General features: G+C 41.1%; 1 protein-coding gene across 6 annotated transcripts in view; it reads left to right on the plus strand.

The window, feature by feature from the left end:
- The first annotated feature begins 7,853 nt into the window (after positions 1 to 7,853).
- LOC125905079 (mediator of RNA polymerase II transcription subunit 15-like) overlaps positions 7,854 to 19,875 on the plus strand; it is a 96,321-nt gene continuing 84,299 nt past the window's right edge. For 3 of the 6 annotated variants that reach the window (XM_049602899.1, XM_049602901.1, XM_049602902.1), the window contains exon 1: positions 7,854 to 8,248. In XM_049602899.1, the coding sequence (XP_049458856.1) occupies positions 8,221 to 8,248 (28 nt within the window). In that variant the 5' untranslated portion in view covers positions 7,854 to 8,220. The remainder of the gene's footprint in view (positions 8,249 to 19,875) is intronic. The other 3 variants (XM_049602900.1, XM_049602903.1, XM_049602904.1) reach the window with 3 other exon arrangements.

A 19,875-nucleotide genomic window follows, 5' to 3' on the forward strand; every position in this document is an offset into this window, starting at 1 on the left:
TGTATGCTTAGAAAAAGATTGTGGTGTCACTTAAAATAGCTACATTTGGAACATATGTGACATAAACTTACGTTCTTTGTGTAGTTATGTAAAGTAGCTACATAAAGTGCATTCTTAATGTCGCGTGACTATGCTGACTTTTGGTTTCAGATGGGACGTAAGTATTGTTCTCCTGGTTGAAAGTCCATGTTTGTTTGACCCATCAACTGACAGTCTGATTCCTTGCTCTTGTTATTTAATTTGTTTGTCCATCGCAACAAAACATCCTCATTCACTTTTCACTGGCATCGTTTTTGTGTGGCCAGCACAGAATTTTACCACATTTCGTGCCACCACCACTACATACAAACATCTCTTTGATTATCTCTTCTGTGATTTTGATTGAAAAAAGAGGCATGCATTAGGCTAACAATTTTTTGGATACTACCACTGGAGAAGCTAAAGTGGAAATTTCTAGTTTGTAGTTTCTTAAGATATATTGATTTTAACCAAATTGTCTGGCCCACATCATTGCTACAACCCTAATGATAAAAGTGATAACATAAATATTGTATTGACTAACTCAAGTGTTAATTAGCTTAATTATGATCTTAGCATTGCCTTAAATCTGATACATTTTGTATGGTGGAAAACTGTGCGGCTGAAGCGCATCTAGTTTGATTTTATGTTAATTGTTACAGAGTCTCTGTTGGCTCTAACAGTGAACAGCATGGGTGCCACTATGACGAAACTACATTCACGAGGACTCCATACAGTGTGGAGTGGGGTGGTGGGGGTTGGTATCCATTACTGTGCCCTGCTGTCAACATCTCAGCCATCATAATAAGCCGGCAGGGGAAAGCTGCGGCATCACAGGGCCAAGAATCCACAAGCAACTCTCAGCTGATGAATGTGTTGACTGTGAACTCAAAATAAAGACATAGAGACTGAGGACAGATACAGAGGACAGATACTGAAACAGACAAAAAATGATTTCTCCAAATGAGATTATGCACTGTTTGAAAGAAATAACCTCTACTCCTGAAATATGACTGCTGTCATGGAGGTAAATCAGAACTTTGGTTCATGCTGAGTCAATGGAGCAAAAGTAATTATCTTTTTTGTCCCCATTGGATGACGTCAGGATCACGGTGAAGACTGTAAATCTGTCAAATGTCTCAGCCTGTGCTGGTACAGCTGTGACGACAGAGGGAGGATGACACATTTTGGCACCGTGTGCTGGCGTTTAGCAGAATTTTGCTGCCTGATCTGATGGAGCGGCTATAATTAAAAGTCAAGATGAAGAGCTGCCACAGCAACAGGCCGCTTTTAATAAAACCTGAGGGGATGATGCAGCTTTTTACTGTAGAGTTATCGGGGGAAGACGGGACTACTTTAAGACAGAACAGTTTGAGTCTGCTGAATTAAACCTTCCAAATTAATATTTTCTAAATGTCTATTTACGGTAAACACTGCAAACCATGTATGCATAACATTTGTATATTATTAGGTAGCGGATATGTTGAAACTTTATGTGTCTTGACGTTTCAACAACGCTGTGCCTCACACGTGGTTAGATTTAGGTACAAAAAACACTTGGTTATGTTAAATACAACAGGTTTTATTAATTGTTGATCTCCAACAGTGGTCTGCAGCTTGGCAGGCGTCTTGTCATGGTGTCACGCCACCCACCATCCCCTCAACCTCTTTGATGCCAAATTCAGCCGATACACTATGTCACTGGAAATCACTAACAATACTTAGGAAATGTACAGTGTAGCATATCCATGGTTTGCAGAAATGCACAATGCTAAGATCTTCTTCTGGTGACTGGACTGGAAAATTTTCACCCTGGACAGAGTCTTACCAAAGGTCAGCTTCTGGTGACATAAAATGCAATTTGCTTGTGGACAAAAGACCAAAACTCAAAAAATTCATTTTCAAAATGGGCCTCAGACACAAAAATAAGGTTCTAAGTGAATGGATGAGTCACTGGCTTTCACAAACCAAGAAGCTTTTGTGCCCAAACCAGCCCAGTCACCAGAAGAAAATGTTGGCATCGTTCATTTCTGCAAACCACAGATATGCTTCATTTGTAAGTTTCATACATATCACATCAATGTTTCTTAAGCGATGTAGTATATGAGTTGATTTTGTCATCCAGAGGTAGATGGTGTGACACCTCAGAGACGCCTGCCAAGCTACAGACCAACAAAAAAAATGGTGCCGCCAAAGCTGGGTATTTTAAGCCAAAACATGATAATTTCCAAACTATAACCAAGTGTTTTATGTGCCTTAGTCTAACCACATGTTAACCACAGCATTGTTGAAATATAGAGTTTCAGCATATTCGATATATAATCGCATACAACTGTGATGCATCTGTGGTTTGCAGATATGCACAACATTTATTTTACTGACTAGGATGAAATTTTCAGAAATTTTGTTTGCAGTGTTTTTCCCTGTAGACAGGGAGAAAATGAGTTTTTGGCTGGAGACGTCAGAGTGTGCAGCATTATCTCCTTTATGAGGTGTTACAAAGGAGGCGAAATTTTGTCCAATGGCAGATGTGACTAAAATAATGCTGACTCTAACCTTGCTAACTTGGCAGCAGTAGCTCAATCTTTAGGGACTTGGCTTGAGAAGTCCCTGTACAAACCGAGTACGGAGCATGGACTAGTAGCTGGAGAGGTGCCAGTAAGCTTTATGGGTACTTCTGAGGTGCCCTTGGACAAGGCACTAAACCCCCAACTGCTTTTCATATTCACACATAAAGGTTCAGTTACTGTTCCATTATATTGAGGAACAGAGGCATCAGAATACGCTCTGGTCACTGCTCTGGGTAGTTTTCCGTAAATTTCCTTTTCCAGTCGTCTGATTGGCCAACATCATCTTCTTCCTTGCATGGACACTTGACAGAGCAGTGACAAAGCAGTGGTTTGACTTGATTTCTGAAGGCACAGAGAAATGACAAACAATGTATTGTAATTTGGAGGAATTTCAAAGGAAGGAATTTTTGAAATGTTTTCAAGCTGAAAAACTCCGCGAGTCATTGTTGTGTCTCTGCAGCCGAGTCGTCTGTACATTTATGGAGTGTGCAGTTCACAGCGTGGAGTTCAAGGCTGTACTTCTGTTCTCCGTCAGAGATGGAGATCGAGTTAATAGAGTCTGGAGCGCTGTCCTTCCTCGCCTGCACTCCTTAGAGCTGAATAATCACTGTGTTTTCATATTCATATTGTGTGACAGCAAGATGGAAGGAGGCAGAGAGGAGGGCAGGCATGTTTAGAGGAGGAGAACAGCTGTAGTGCGTTGTTAGAGAGAGGAAGGCCCAGCTGCAGACTAAGACAGGCTGAAGTGTGATACATATTACATGCATTAGATATTGCTCCAATCAACGCTTGCTTGCTTTTACTGGAGCAGAATAAAACATTCAGATCCTGCAGTGGTGAGTCTAAAAATTATACATCAGACAGATCATCAGGAGGCAGAGGCTGAGAGCACAAGATCTTGCTGTAGGAACTACTTTTCATGTAGTGGGACTAGTTTACAGTAATATGAGCGGATTTACATTTCAGGCCGTCGGCTGACACTTTGGCATGGTGATGAAAACGAGGGGTTCCTAACAACACCAAACATCTAACTCACCAACATTACAAACAACTGAAAAATATGAGGGTAAAGTGGTCAGATGTAGATGATGTGAAAAAACAGCTGATGTGAGACCCTCACCAACTGTCACTTGGAAACAAACAACAACAGCTTCTTTCTTGAGTCACCATTTAGTACCGGGATTAAAAACCATCAACCCAATTGCCAGAAAAAAATGTTGGCATTGTACAAACAACGGATATGTTACATTTGTATTTTATTATGTAATTGATACTTTGAAACCTTATATTTCTTTACATTTCAACAACACTGTGGTTATGTAGAGGCACAAAAACCACTTGGTTATGGTTGGAAAAGATCATGTTTAAGCATAAAATACTCAGTTCTGGGGGCACAATCTCAGCTGAAAGCACAACAACATCTCTGTGAAAAACAACTGCTTTTTGTGGCAAAAAACATTCTGGTATACTGGTATCTTATTTTAAAGTTAATGCTATTAAATATCTAATTTGCACAGACTAACATTTGTGCAGATTACATTTTGAGTTCTACAACAATCCTGTTTAAATGCATTGTGTATCTGTAGACTACATAAGTAAGGAGATGCATTCTTCTTCAGATAGGCTCATTGTCCAACACAAATATCACCACTTTTCCTTGCCTTCCTTGCCTATGTTCAAAATCACTACTTTTCAGGACGTGAGCAAAAGACCACAAATGAGACTTGAATTAGCCAGTTTGCACACCTCCCTACACCTCACTCCCCACTGTTACAGGAGAAGAACAGTTAGTAGCTCCGGTGATGGACCATCAGTAGCAGCTGTAAAAGCTTACATACAGCCAGCGCAAACTTCAGCACTGGGGGTCACAGTGGACTGGTGGCAGAAAGTTACATTAGCCTTCATAAAGTTTTTCCTGAGCAAAGAAACCAATGAAAATGTCTGGTTGCTGTTTGCCTTTAGCTCCACTGTATGCGGCAGGTGCTCTATCAAGGCACTTCATGCAGTGGAGGTGGGTGGAGATATGAGGTTTTGCACACAGATTGAGGATCCACTGGAGTAACAAAATGTAGTCAGAAGCTCTTTTTAATACTTTTCATTGCTTAAATATTGACAAAACCCACATACCCACACTTAAAGGGTGTCCAAAGTCAGTGATTTATGAAAAAAAGACAAAAAAAAATCTATAGCTTATATTTGAAGGAGAACACTGTTCAGAACAAAACAGTCACTGGGATGAAGCCTTCTGAACTTGAAAAACACCACACAGAGGCCTTCCAGTAGTGATGGCCAAATGAAGCCTCATGAAGCATTTTCTTTACTTTATAAGCCCACTAGATGGTGCTTTTTTTTTCAACAAAAGGTTGAAAGCACATTGAATTGCCATTCTTTGAGCCTCCCTTTTTAAACCAAGAACGCCATCTAGTGGGCTCATAAAATAAAGAAAATGCTGCATTAGGCTTCATCACTATCTCCCAGTATTTTTGATGATTTTTGTGAGGAGGGCCAGCGATTGTATCAGGGTGGCTGTGGCCCACCTTGGCTACCCTTTAGCGGTGCCACTGCCTTCATGGAGGATGTATTGAAGACTGTTGTATCCGACTGCTTTAGATTTAAGTAGGTTTATATAAATAATAATTAGGGGTTCAAGCCCAAAGGGCTGAATTCCTATTGTTTCTGCTTTGACTTTGTTTTTCCTTTAAAAAAAAAAAAAAAAAAGTTTTCCCAAGTTTCTGTGAGATGGTTCATTCTGGACACATGACATTTTGAGCAGTGATTGGAAGTTGTGTGCAAATGCTGTTCAAGAAATATGATGCCAGTTGGCCATATGAGGGCGCTATAATTAAGGCTCAAAATTCTATTTTAGAAAGGAGGGGTCCCTCACATCTTAAAGGGAAATTTCGGTTTATTTCAACCTGTCTCCTATCGTCCTAAATTTGTTTCAAGTGACTAGTGACATAAAAATATTAGTTAGCATGTTAGCCGTTAGCCTAGATACAGCCGGGGCGCATTGTAGCGTCAGACCTGTTAAAACGTAAGAGAATGGGCATACTTTCAAGTGCAAAGTTAGTCCACTAAACAAGCTTTTTTCCCACAAAGACCGCCTCATATCGTTAGGATAAATGTCAGAGAACATATAGAAAACGACATGTAAACGTGTTATCTTACCTTACCGGTGTGGTGCCGTGTTTGTTTATCCCTCTAGCTCTGCTTTCGCCAGCTCTAGATAAAGCCCAGCTGGATACTAACGTTACTCCAGGTGGAGGTGTCTCGTCCTCGGTCACATCCAGACCTTGAAAATAAGGCTGCAACCGGTCCCATTCCTTGCAACAGAGGCATTCCTCACAGGTACACCACCAATCTCCAGAGCTATGCAGCATTGCAGCAGCCATTCCTCCTCTCTTGTCCTCTACCTGTTGCGCCTCTCTCTCTCTCTCCTCCTCCGTTCTTCAGTTTCACGAAGCTCTTCGTCAGTGTATCTTTCCAGCTGTTGCTGCTTGTTGAGGCACGCTATGAGATCGCTGCTTTTTCTCGCGATATTTCGGCCGCGCTTTGGAAAGCAGAGCTGTGGTGCGTTCCAGGCAACCCGTAACTCGTGTTTTCACAACCTGTAACCCGTGAAAGTGCACTGGAACGGCAGTCAAACCCGTAACTTCCCACCCGAGAACTCGTACCAAAGCCATGTACTCCCAGTTCCGACCTCTGACGTCACTTAACCCACAAACAAATATGGCAGCCCCTGTGGATGCGGTGATGCTGCGTCTGATACACGGTAGACTTTAGGACAATGTAAAACTGTCTGTTAAACTGTTTGTGCACCACAGAAACATCAGTTTGTCACGGTCACATGGATTTTGTGTTCATGTTTGTGGCTGTGCACCTGGAATGTTTTGAGGTGGGAACTCGGAGATTTCAACTAGGAAATTTCCCAGTTCCCAGTTGTCTGGAACGCAGCACTAGATGATAAACAAACATGGCACCACACCGGTAAGGTAAGACAACACGTTTACATGTCGTTTTCTATATGTTCTCTGACATTTATCCTAACGATATGAGGCGGTCTTTGTGGGAAAAAAGCTTGTTTAGTGGACTAACTTTGCACTTGAAGGTATGCCCATTCACTTACGTTTTAACAGGTCTGACGCTACTAATGCGCCCCGGCTGTATCTAGGCTAACGGCTAACATGCTAACTATTATTTTTACGTCACTAGTCACTTGAAATAAATTTAGGATGATAGGAGACAGGTTGAAATAAACCGAAATTTCCCTTTAAATCTGACTGACTTCAAATTTGACACACTAGTGCGGCTCTATATGCTGTATGAAAAAGCCTCAAGAACCATAATGGCACCACTGTGAAATTTTCCGCCATTTTGAATTTTTTGAAAAACACATTTTTTTCCACATCTTCTTCTAAATAATAGGTCCAATTCATAACAAACTGTCTGTGGATTATTACTGGGCCAAGCTTATGAAAAGTTAGCTCCATAACCGTTGAGCCAATCATTACAAAACTTGTAGGTAGCTAATGTTCACATAAAAACCTAAATCATACCCTAAAATTTCATTTAAATAGACCACTGGGGGGTGCTACAAATGCAAAAAGTTTATATCTCATAATCAGAAGAGACATTTGTAAGCATATCGGTTTGCATCATCTAGGGTCATGTCAATGCATACATCACCAAACTTGGTGGATTTTTTAAACTGAGCCGTTGAAGCATCGCCCCAAACTATTTCTGCAATGACCAGCAGGAAGCAGCAGTGTTTCCAAAGAAGTGGCCCTGTAGAGATTTGTACCTTCATAAATGAGCATTTGTCCAATCGTCATAAAACCTGTTGGTAATCTTTAATGCAGGCGTCATGAACTGTCAGAGGTCTTGATACTACCCAGCTTTCAAGCTTTAAATGTTCATGCTGGTTTGAAACCGGAAATGGCTTTACTTTTGCAGAATTGCGGAATAACTTTATTTTTATTTTCTTGTCTCTTAAAGAATTTGTCTGTTGAGACCAGAGACAACAACTTGCAGGTAGCAACAACTTTTTGATGCACAGAGACATAAAATCTGAGTGAAATCAGTTTTTCCATAACTTTATGAAAATCAGAGCATGTTTGATTGAACATCTGCAAGTAATAAAAAAACAACCAAGAATGCATGATGTTATCAAATAACAGGACACACACAGCTGTGAAACTCCACCCAGTTTGTCTTCATGTTTTATTATGAGTGTATCTAATCTAGCTTTGACAGCTTGATTGTATTTATGTGTGAAACCGTGCGTGTGTTCATACACGCGTGCGTGAGAGCCAGAAGAGGAGAGAGAGTGATAGAGGGAAACAGGAGTGTGTGACGACGGCGGATAGAAAGAGAGAGAGAGAGAGAGAGAGAGAGAGAGAGAGAGAGAGAGAGGGGAAGCGACGCGGATGACACGCACATACACACCCTCTCTGTTTCTCACATACGGAGGAGAGGAGAACAGTGAAGAAGAGACAGAGAGAAGGAGGAGAAGAAGAAGAAGAAGAGGAGGAGAGGGGAAAGCGCAGAGAGAGAGAGAGAGATCCGGGGAGAAATGCCCGCTGGACGGATGGATTTTATTTTCCCCGAGCTGTTCGAGCCTCTGTAAAACAACATGGGCTGCATAGGATCCCGGACGATCAGTAAGAACACACCGCTTTATATTCTGCCATGTGTAGGGATGGATGGAGGGAGGGAGGGAATTAGAGACAGAGGGATGCGTGTCTGTGCTTTTGCATAGCGGAGATATTAAGAAAAGGGTCAGAAGAAGAGATGAAGCTGGAGCAACGAGGCACCGGCAGAAATAAACCTCCAATATTCCTGTCATACTTTTAGAATAATCCTGCAGGGAGTTGCAGCTCTGCAAATGTGATTTGCTGCTCTTTTTCGGTGACATTATGAGTCTGTTTTTGGGGTGTAGTGTCTGCATAGTTTACTACAGGGATTACAGCTCAGTGTGTGTGTGTGTGTGTGTGTGTGTGTGTGTGTGTTTTGAGTGTGTGTGTTGGAGCGGAGACGCGGAGGGGAGAGGCGGGACAGACAGGCAGCAGGGATGTGAGCGGAATAAGATGCGGCTTGACGTCCTCGTGTCCACATGGATGACACCGGACAGGCAGTGTGTGTGTGTGTGTGTGTGTGTGTGTGTGTGTGAGAGAGAGAGAGAGAGAGAGAGAGAGATAAAGAGAGAGAGAGAGCGACCTCCGCCTTGACATAAAACTAAGGTCATTGCATGCTGGGTGTCTGAGAAAATTCCCCTCCCTCCTTGCACCCTCACTCCTTCTTTCCTTCCATCCTCTCCTCCCTCTTGTCTCTCGCTACTATGCGTCATGCAGCGACGTAATAAACTGAAGACGCAGGCAGTGCATACCGGGTATCACACAAACACACACACACACACACACACACACACACACACACACACACACACACACAGGAAGCTTGGGGCATGACTCGTGCAGGATGAGTCAGAACCGGGCTCGGTTAAACTCAGGTGTGAGTCTGAATGCTCTGCACATGTAGGTCAATTCTGCAAAGTCAACGGAGCCGGTAGCGACACACACACGACTCTGTGCTATACTTGTGAAGACCATTGTTGACATAATGCATTAACTTTCAGTCCAACTGAAATTAGAATGTATTGTGGCTGAAAAATCAGTAGACTTTCTTTGTGTGTCTGACTTGAAAATTGACCTAAAATGAGAAATTTCAGTTTTAATTGTTTTCTTGCAGTGACAGCGCCCCCTACATTGGTATTGGGGGAGTGAGCTTAATTGACTGAATTACAGGGTACTGATGATTTGATTGGTGGAATATCAGTATGGGTGGGTGACAACCCAATCTCTGTAGGAAAAATGTTGGCATTGTATGTTTCTGCAAACCACGAATGTTACATTTACACATTATTATGCAATGGGTACATTGAAACATAACATTCCAACAATGCTGTAGTTATTGTGTGGTTAGGTTAGGGCACAAAAAACACTTGGCTACAGTCAGGAAAAGATCACGTTTTGGCTTAAAATAGCCAGTTTTGGCGGCACAATCCCAGCAGGAGAAGCAGTGATGTCTAGAAAGCAAAAGCAAACACAGCGATGACTCGCGTAAACACAACTGGTGCTGTTCGTTGGTCTCAAACAGTGGTCTGCAGCTGATTTGACACATATAAAACAGACACATGTTACATTTTCATGGTTTGCAGAGATGTACAATGCCAACATTTCCTTCTTGCGACTGGACTGCACCAAAATATTTAACATTGCTGAAGTTCCCCACACAACATATCCACATATCAAAGTGCTCTTGAGTACAACATTGAATCCCAAATTGCTCCCAGTGGTTTGGACAGCGCCTCGATAGCTTGCGACCATATGTGTGAATGAGGGGAAAGTTGTAGAGCTTTTTTGATCTCAGCACTGTATATTTACCAAAAACACCACTGAGTGTGCCGGGAATTGAAATAACATAAACAAAAAGTAATGGGAATTAGTGCTAATGTTATCAAGCTGTGCTATTTAGTTTTCACCCTCTAAGTTAAATACAAGCTTAAACCAAAACGGGTCCTCCCAACTGTTGAATGTTGTAAAGAGACGGATGTCCGGAGCTGCTAAAGGCACATTACCAACGTTATAGTCCGAGTCACCGCTAACACGGCAACAGCAGTCACTTCCAGGTAGACAACTGGCAATTAATTTCAACTGGAGGCATGCGAAATGGCCAACGTGTTTATTTCTGTTGTAATTTTCACCCGCAACTGTAACGTTTAAAGATATATAGTTTAACATGGTGGTCCGACCTATCTGACATTTCTGCTGTGCTTATCATATGTACTGTGTGGCTTTGATGTCTTGTCTTGAGAAGCTAAATCTACAAGCTTGGAAGCTTAACACAGACTGATGTAGATGGGGGCTGCAGTAAATGTATTTAAGCAACCTAAAAAGACTTAGTATTAGATAAAGTGTATGCTACATATGAAATACTTTCTCCACTTTACACACTACCTGATGGAGACAGTGGTAGACCAACAACTCACTGTTATGTTCTGTGTTTTTGTCAATGAAGTCTGGTGGCTCGTCGGAAAGAGCTGTTTGACGACAAGGTAAAGTGGTGAAAATATTCTAATTACAGCATACACTTAAACTGATATTGATATTTTGAAGATGGGCCTTGTTTTAGGGGGCAAAAACTCACCAAATGAGGCACTGTTTGCTCAGGGCCATTCCATTGTATGTATGTGAGGTAGGGATACTCTACATTACAAGTAAATGTAAACAAACATTGTTATTTGGTCTATAGGAGAAAAATAACCATCTTGTATCAGAGCACAGCTTAGATGTGCCAGTCACCAGCACTTAAATCGGCTGCGCATCTCTTAAGAACGCCAGCTCTAAAAAGTCAGTTAACCAGAACCCTGAAGCTGAGACATGGTTTCCTCAAATATGTCCAAAAACTGTTCCATCCTTTACTGAATATTGGAAAATTACGCACAATGGCTGCAGTATTATTGTAGTTTAAATTACTTAATACACAAAATTCCCTTGAACCCTTGAAATAATCAAAGTCTTTGTAGGAGAACAAAATGTCCTCACTTTCCAACAATGTCCTCAGTCTCAAGGTCTAACACTGGTCCTCATAAAGATGGAAGCACAGCAGCACACATACACACACAGCGTTACACCTTCAACAGAAGCCTCTTCACTACAGACACTAAGACCCACGAGACACACTTCAGACTGTTGTGCTGTCTGTTTCAAAGAGAGCATGGTTACTCCTCTGTGTGTGTGTGTGTGTGTGTGTATCATCACTGTCCATCAAGTGAAACATGCAGCTGGTGCATCCTGCCTTCACATGCTCATGTATGCAGACACACACACATTGTACCAGAGGACAATCAGCTCCCTCTGTCATGTAAATGCCTCATCAAAGCTTCATCAGCTCCTGTACGAGAACAGATAGAGGCTGCTGGGGATTTCACTAACTAAGGGAGGGGACATTTGACCTTTGATTGTCATTGAGCCAGGCGAGCAGACAGAGAGGGATCAGGGGAGGGACGGAGGTGGATAGTGAGGAACGATAAGGACAGGGAAAGAGTGGAGGGTTTCCGCGAGCAGGAGCTTGAGGTGTGAAGAGCCAACAAAAAAGTCCCGGTGTTTTTCTGGTTTCATAAGTGGGTGTGTTCCCTGTTGTGTTTCTCCTCTCATCTTATCTCCTCTGGCTGTCTCTCTCCCTCTCCCTCCCTTCCCCTCCTTCTCTCTCCATTATTTGCGGTGTCAGAAGTAGATCAAAGCATATTACGCTAGCTGTGTGCCGGGCACATTATCTCACTCTGGCTGATATTCTCATTTTTGTAAACGTGCTCTTCAGACGCGCGAAGGAGTGAGCTGAGAGTGAGGTCGGCTGAGTCTATAGCAACGCTCCAGGTTTTCTTATAAATCAGGACTAAACACAGGGGAGACAGAGCAATAAAGCGTGGTGTTGTTTGAGGAGGGCAAAGTCAAAGTCAAAAAACAAAGCTGGTTGCAAAACATCTGACTATTTGTATCGGATCATAGGACAGTTGCTAACTTGACAATCCTGGACATTTCATGCAAATGTTTGTTTTGCTTCTACAGCCTCTGCAGCTTAATGGTGTGTTTGTTGGAAATAATAGTATAAAAGGAAATGGATAGTTTGCACAGTTAGCAGCAGCCACCAACTGAAACTGAACATTTAACAGAAAATCAAAATAAGAAGACACACTTATATTGATAGATAGGAAAACCACATCACTGAACACTTTGTTAGAGAGATGGAGACATAAAACAACTTTTATAGATGAGTTTTATGTGATCTTGATCAGGGACACAGTGGCAACATTGTTGGAACCAGTTCATTAAAGAACTGAAGGAGAACACACATTATTGCAGTGAGGTGCTGGTGTGTTGCGGAGAGGGAAGCGGTCCATAAAGATATTGATATGAACATTGTTACCATAGTTTTGAATGGTTTTTTGTCGAAAATAAGACATGGATGAACTCCTCAAGGACACAAAAAAGCCTCCGAAAAGTCAGGCAGAAATGTCTCTGCAAACCACAGATATATTACATTTGCATGTAATTATGTAGCAGATACATTTAACCTTGTCATTCCAACAACATTGTGGTTAAGATTTGCTTATATTTAGGCACAAAACACTCAATAATGGCTAGGAAAAGATCATGTTTTGGCTAAACCTAGTTTTGATGGCACAATACCTGCCAAAAAAACAGACAGTCACCCACATTCGATGACTAAAAAGCAGCTGGAAACACAGCAATGACTCACGAAATCACAACCGGTTTTGTCATTTGTTGGTCTCGAACTGTGGTCTGCAGCTTGGCAGTTGTCTCGTCTAGGTGACTGACCATCCACCATCCCCTCCACTTCCACATGACAAAGTCAGCTCATATACTCCATCACTTTGGAAACATTGATATGATATGTATGAAATGTACAATGCCAACACCTTCTTTTGGTGACTGGGTTGAATGCTTCATCATCAGTGTGCTGGAGTATAGAACCAAAACAATATAAAACACATAACCTGCTCTGTACTTTGTGACTACCCAATATGCACTTATTATAAGGTCAAAATGCTAAAAGTCTCAGATTGGCAATATAAAAAAGAACGTGGGTCAGAATGTCCTTGAAAGTTCATAAAATGCCCAGTCTGCCCGGATTATTGCCTTTGTGAAATAGTGATAATTTATTTGGAGTGTCTCTATTATGGATCCCACTGTGTGCAGTGATTAGCCAGTACTCATCACATTGGCGCTTCAAGGTAAAAAGCGGCTAGGATTAGGACAAAGAGGTCATGGTAATGGCGAGTAATTGCCAATGTTGAATATTAAATTAAAGATGTAAATTGACATCTAAAAACTCACAAATGTACGCCCAGAAAGTTAGGTGACATAGTATAAAGAGCGACAGTCCATGGTTGGTGTATGACATGGTGGGTAAATGGGTCAAGCACAAGACGTTATCCAGAAGAGTTTTGAGTCCCGTGTGAGTCAATGTCGCCTTATTATTTTTAGACTTGGATGACGGTTATTTTCAGTTTTTAGGGTGTGTAAAGCTACTGACTGCACACTGTGTACATACACTTTAGCAGAATAGCCGAATAGTTTGTTTTAACGTCATATTTCAGCGTTGCCAGGACACCCAGGAATACACAACCGGGTGTAAACAGCTAATACCCCCTCTACACTTTCTCGAAGCTGGGTATGTCATGCAATTCTATGACTTTGTGGTTCTGTGTAAAAGGTACAATCAGGAATCAGGAGTTTTCTCTCCTTTAAACCAGCAGTGGAGATAGTAACGGCGCCGAAACAAGGTCTGTATAAAAGGGACAGCCTGCGGGATGGGATCACGGGTGAGACTGGTGTGACGTTTTGACGACAGGTTGTGTGTGGGACTCACAGCTGGAGGTTTAAAAAGCAGCTAGAAGCAGTTGGCAGCTAACTTAAAGAAAAAGAACAGCAACCAAAAATGTCCACAAATAGGACAACAATGAGGTCCAGGAGTTTCTTATCAGTTTAGATAGGCCCCCATACAACAGAGATGGAAAATAACTGTTATTTACATGTTATTGCGCGGCATGATCCCTCCGTTGTTTGGTTCTTTGTAGAGATGCAAATGTGACATAAAGATGGGACTTCATAGTGGCCTTATAGCACGATCCCTGTGTAAAAAGTAGTGATGGCCAAATGAAGCCTCATGAAGCATTTTCGTTATTTTATGAGCCCACTAGATGGCACTTTTTGTTCAACAAAAGGTTGAAAGCACACTGAATTGCCATTCTTTGAGCCTCTCTCTTTAAACCAAGAGCGACATCTAGTGGGCTCATAAAATAAAGAATATGCTTCATGAGGCTTCATTTGGCCATCACTAGTAAAAAGGGCAAGTACTGTGGCTATTTACACCCATGCTGAAATAGCTACATCGTCTTTTCCAACCCGTGTACAAATATCATTGTTGGCTATCGACACCTGGGCGCTACTAGCAGTCTAATTGTCGAATTTATTTGCTGAGATATTAAATATTCATATATGAATGCAACAAATGTCCTCTATGAGCCCCAGTAGACAAGATACTGCACTTGTTAACTTGGTTAACATAGCACCATCAGATACAAAGACTGCTAAGACACCAATAGGTTTTTCTGTGGGTTTACTGGTAAACCAACTCAGGTGTGGTAAAAGTAATGATCAAAACAAAAATGAAGAAGAAAGGGGACATTCTTTCTGATTTATTCAGAGTGAGAATAATGGTTTATATTCAGAAAACAGGCAGCATGAAGAAACAGAGAAGACTGTCAGAGTGCAGCCAGCGTTACAAGACTGATGCTAGAACAAACCTCTGCATCAAAACAAACAATAACGTGAACTTGTTCAGGAGAGAAAAGGCGATAGAGCACCATCAGTAAATAAGAGGGAGTTGTTAAGCCTTTTACCAAAATCAATAAACTGCTTTATAGCTCAATAAAACCTCCTCTTACAGTCTAAAAATCAGATCGAAGTATTGAACAAAAGCGTTGCAGAGTGATGCATCGTGTGAAAGAACTTGTAAAATCTTTCAGGGTGATAGAAGAACAACCTACTGGCTGCAGAATATTTCCTGCTGTGTTTCTTGTGAGGAGCATCTATTCTTATATTAGGCCTGAGTGAGAGAGGCTGCTGCTAAAAATAGATCCGGGGTAAAAGAGGGAGGTCAATGAGAAACGGAGGGAGGCGAGGGGAGGGAAAATGTTACAGTAAATATGGGTCAACAGCTCTCTCTCCCTCTGTTTCTTCTTCTCTCATTCTCATCTCACCCTTGACTTTGTGCAAGTGGATCAAATGTCAAATGAAAGAAACAAAGTCTCTCTGTGGAAAAATAATACAATACATCAGAAATCAACCAAAGTTAAATATTTATTGTATAATGTAGTCTTTTTATTAGCTCAGTGATTCTGCAGCACTGTCATCATTTGGTCTCTCAGTGCCGGGTTCTTTCCCTCAGCTGTGCATTTCCTTTGGAGCGCCATTTAACCAAAGCATCACCACCTGCCATTACACTCAATTATCCTGCAGTTAGAGCAAAGCTGATGTTTAGCAGTCATCACTCAGGCAGCAGGACAGTCACACAGAGAGGCTCTCAGGCTGACAGTTTCATCTTCATCTCCACAATTCACTATCAGAGCCAGAAAGGAAGGAGATGATTTCTGCAGCTGACAGGAGCTTGTACCAATAAAAACAATCACAGAGGAAGATCGAGGCGTTTGATGTGCTGAAAGGCTTATCACATCCACTCTGACAGAGATCCTCAGCAGATTTAAGACCTGGAAATCAAAATCCATGCTGCAATGCAGCTGAGTCAACTGTGCCTAAATATATCTGCTCAGTGCAGGCCAGCTATCAGGAATTGTGGACAGGGGGACAAAACTTTCCAAACTTGGCCCTTTATTCACACCCACTCCAGCACCATCACCTCAATGAGCTCCTTGCCATTAGCCTTGTAGTGACAAAGATGGAGTCTCTAATATTGTTTTTTCCATACATGCTGGCTTGACTCAGTTGGATTCGGCGTGTCAGCCTGGTGAGGCAGGGATTTGAGTCTCAATGAAATCAGGGCTACCCTCTTGAAGGTGTGTCTCTAATAGATGGCAGCTTGTCCTAGTTGATGACGCTAAAAGGCAGCAGGCTGATCCATGGCTGCCGTCACATTGCTGCAAGTGTTTTTTCATCACACTGCAGGGCAGGTAAAATAAGTTTACCTGCTACAGGTGAGCTGTTTGCAGAGGTGCAGTAAGAGCCTGTTGTCTGCAGCTCTTCATCTTACTGTGGCTGTTTCTGCTTCACTCTTCCTCCCTGCTGTTCTTTTTTTTGTTGAAGAAAAGATGCGAACGAAGTCTTGCTAATTCAGAGATGAACACATTTCAATTCCTATAGATTTTTCACAGTAAAAGTCCTCTACTGTTTTGCTTTTCAAAAGCTTTTATTGTGAGGCAGCAAAATAAGGAAATGCCAGGTTTTTATCAGCAGTAACTAAATACAACTCCTACACGGCTGAAAGGTCCACCTCCAGAAATGGTCACATTTTGGGCATAACTTAGCATGTTTTAACTGACAATGGAAATACAAAACCACAAGCTCTGTAACAACCATTTCCAAATCCACTGTCATAGACCCATGCAGTTCATGCTCTCTTTTGCATACATATACTTCCAAGGTAGCTAGCTTGGTAGTGGCTAATGGGAAGCCAAATAAAAACAAACAAAAGAACAAAACAAAAAGTACTCAATGTATTACAAAGCAGCAGTATTACAAGTCAGTTATTTCACAGATTTTTCAAAGATTTTTTTTTTTTTTAACTAAAAGTAAAATCATATTGAAGAAATTACTGTAAAGGTTTAAATCATAAGATAAAATCATGAGAACAAAATTAATTTCATTTTCATTTATTACCATTTATAAATCCAATGTTTTTAGTGGGTTCATTTTCAACAATTCAAAGATTTCTGAGGAATCTTGATATGCAGAACTATTCAAATACACCATTTTAAAATATAGCAATGCCATTTTTTCCCCTGTCAAAATTTAGGCTAACTTTGGAGCATTAAGTAGCACCTTCCCAACAATATAACATAACGTGGTTGAGACTAATTGATGCCTTAGATTGCCTAGTTTGATATGATACCAGTATTATACCAGCTGGCTACAGCAGATGTTATTTGCTAGTGGTGCGGTTGAAGTACACGGTAACTGCAGGGGGGTGTGGTATCAGATGACAAGTTACAATCTGTTTAACAAGACAGTCATTTATCATGTAAATACACATAACTTGTATTGAAAGTAGTGATGGCCAAATGAAGCCTCATGAAGCATTTTCTTTATTCTAAAAAAAAAAGCCCAAAAACAAGAGGCTCAAAGAATGGCAACTCAATGTGCTTTCAATCTTTTGTTGAAAAAAGAAAATCGCCATCTAGTGGGCTTAATAAAGAAAATACTCGATTAGGCTTCATTTGGTCATCACTAATTGTAAGTAATACAAGTCAGTATGTGCATTGTTGCTTCTTGATCCTCTTCAAAGGTCAACCATTGATCTTCATCTAATGATGGGCCTAGACCAATGCTAACCTCACAGAATTCAGCATATCAGAGATCTTAAAAGACCATTTGATGTAATGTCTGTGAGACAGCATTGGACCAAGTGATGTAATTTCAGTCTTGAAAGAGAACGATTACTACAAGGCTTTTGCACATCAGAAAGTCTGATAAACAGGTGTGGCGGATCAATACTGATGGTTCTGACTGTGAAAGAACCATAGAATCCTGCACACAATTCATCACATCACACACGGTGAGAGAGTTTTTTTAAGTTTATTTCACAGACCTAAAAGGGGAGAAATAAAAGGATTACACCCTTTCAAGCATTTGCGGATAAATTCATATTAGACGCGTTACTGAATGCAACAGAGAAGGATGTGATATTCAGATGAAGCTGCCTATTGAGGCCAGTTGGGCTAGTCACTGTAGAATAACCTATGCAGTCACACTGAAGATGTAATGTCGAGTCAGCGGTAGAGATTCTGATTGGTAAATGTGAGTAAAAGATTCAAAGGGAGTTTAAAAGTACATTAGGTCAGGATTATATAATCATGTCACCAGTCTGAGGGCTCAGCAAATTCATGAGGCCACAGCTTGAAAGCCACTGCTGGGCCTAATGAGAGATAAAATCATCACTTAAACATGAATACCGACACTCCTAAAAACACTCACAACTTTTGATAATCAGACATTTCTGGAACTGCAACACAATTAACTTGAATTTCAGAAACAACGTACCACATGCCAGAATGAGAGTTGAGTTTTGACGTTAGAAACATTAGTTTAATTGAAAAAAAAAGAAAAAGAAAAATCTTGTCTCAAGGTGTATCAACTCTATCAACAGCATCTCTGTTTTTCTCAGCAGATGGAGTTTGTGGTGTGAAATCAGGTGGTGATATATCAGGTCTGTTATGATCCCCCCAGTGTTGACCACTTGATCTCACATGATGGAGGTTCTATACTGAGGTGATGCAGTTGAGGTATCTCCATGACAACTGAGCAAACACTTGTGACCTTTTAGTCAAAATTGACATCAGAGCTGAGCTATTATCGGCATGATATATGTACACTTGAAACAATATGCCACCTTTATTTTTCTACACTGCAATTTACATTTGCAAATGACATTTCTTACAGTCTATTTAAATCCTCTCTGGTCCCCTTAACAACCTGCAGCTCAGTTGAAGTTTTACAGAATATTTGTCACAAGACTGTTGGTCTTAGCTGAGTCATCCATGGCTTCCCAGTTGCGCTGAGAGGCGCATAATAATTTTTTTTATTATTATTTTTTTTAAGAAGATCTGGTTAGTGTAGAATGAAGTGATTTTGATGAAATATTACTAAGCTAAAATGTAGTTGTTTCCTGATGAAAGTCTCATGAACTGTCGGAAATTTGAAAACCTGATCGTAATTTATGTTTTTATAGATTCTGGCTTTGATAAATGGTGTGCACAGGAACATGTGGCAAAAAGCTTGTTATTTAGTTGCTTTTTTCATGTTGAGTTTTTGAATTTTATTTATTTGTAAACAGATCTGATGGGCGGGCCGAAATTGGCCTGCTTGTCAAACAGCAACTTAAAGCAAATGAGATTTGCAAGGCAAAAATAGGAGCCAAGCATATTTTTTGAAAGTCAAGCTGACACGTATGAAATGTGTGATAATACCTCTGTATCATTTAAAATGAAAATAATGCAAAAAGCTGAGATGACTGGTCGGCTGCTTCTCTCTGAAATGAATAAATATGTTAGAGGTGATTTTGTCGTTTCACTCCCTCCACAATCTGCTGTCATCAGAGCCTCTGAAAGCCTTTTTCTCTCGAATGAACAGCTTCCAGCAACTGCTTTCACTTCAACAGATCTTCCTCCAAATCCGAGCCAGTGGCTGACAATGAGCAGAGCAGCATGGAGGTTGTTTGAGGCCGCGTGTCTTTCTTGCTGCTGCTGCTGCTGCTGCTCTTTTGTTTACAATAATTGTGCTGATGTAGTGAAGTGCAGCTGGAGTCGAGCACTGCAAAACAGAGTATCGGGTGTTGGTCACCGTCACATGGTTTCATTCAACATCAGAACATCTTTTTTTGTTTTTCAAAAAGAGATGCAGACCTGAAACAAACTGGAAAACAGCATCATACAGTGAAGCACGGTTGGACTGGTTGTTCTCACTGAGGGCCT

The sequence above is a fragment of the Epinephelus fuscoguttatus genome, linkage group LG17 (genome assembly GCF_011397635.1).
Source record: "Epinephelus fuscoguttatus linkage group LG17, E.fuscoguttatus.final_Chr_v1".
NCBI lineage: Eukaryota > Metazoa > Chordata > Actinopteri > Perciformes > Serranidae > Epinephelus > Epinephelus fuscoguttatus.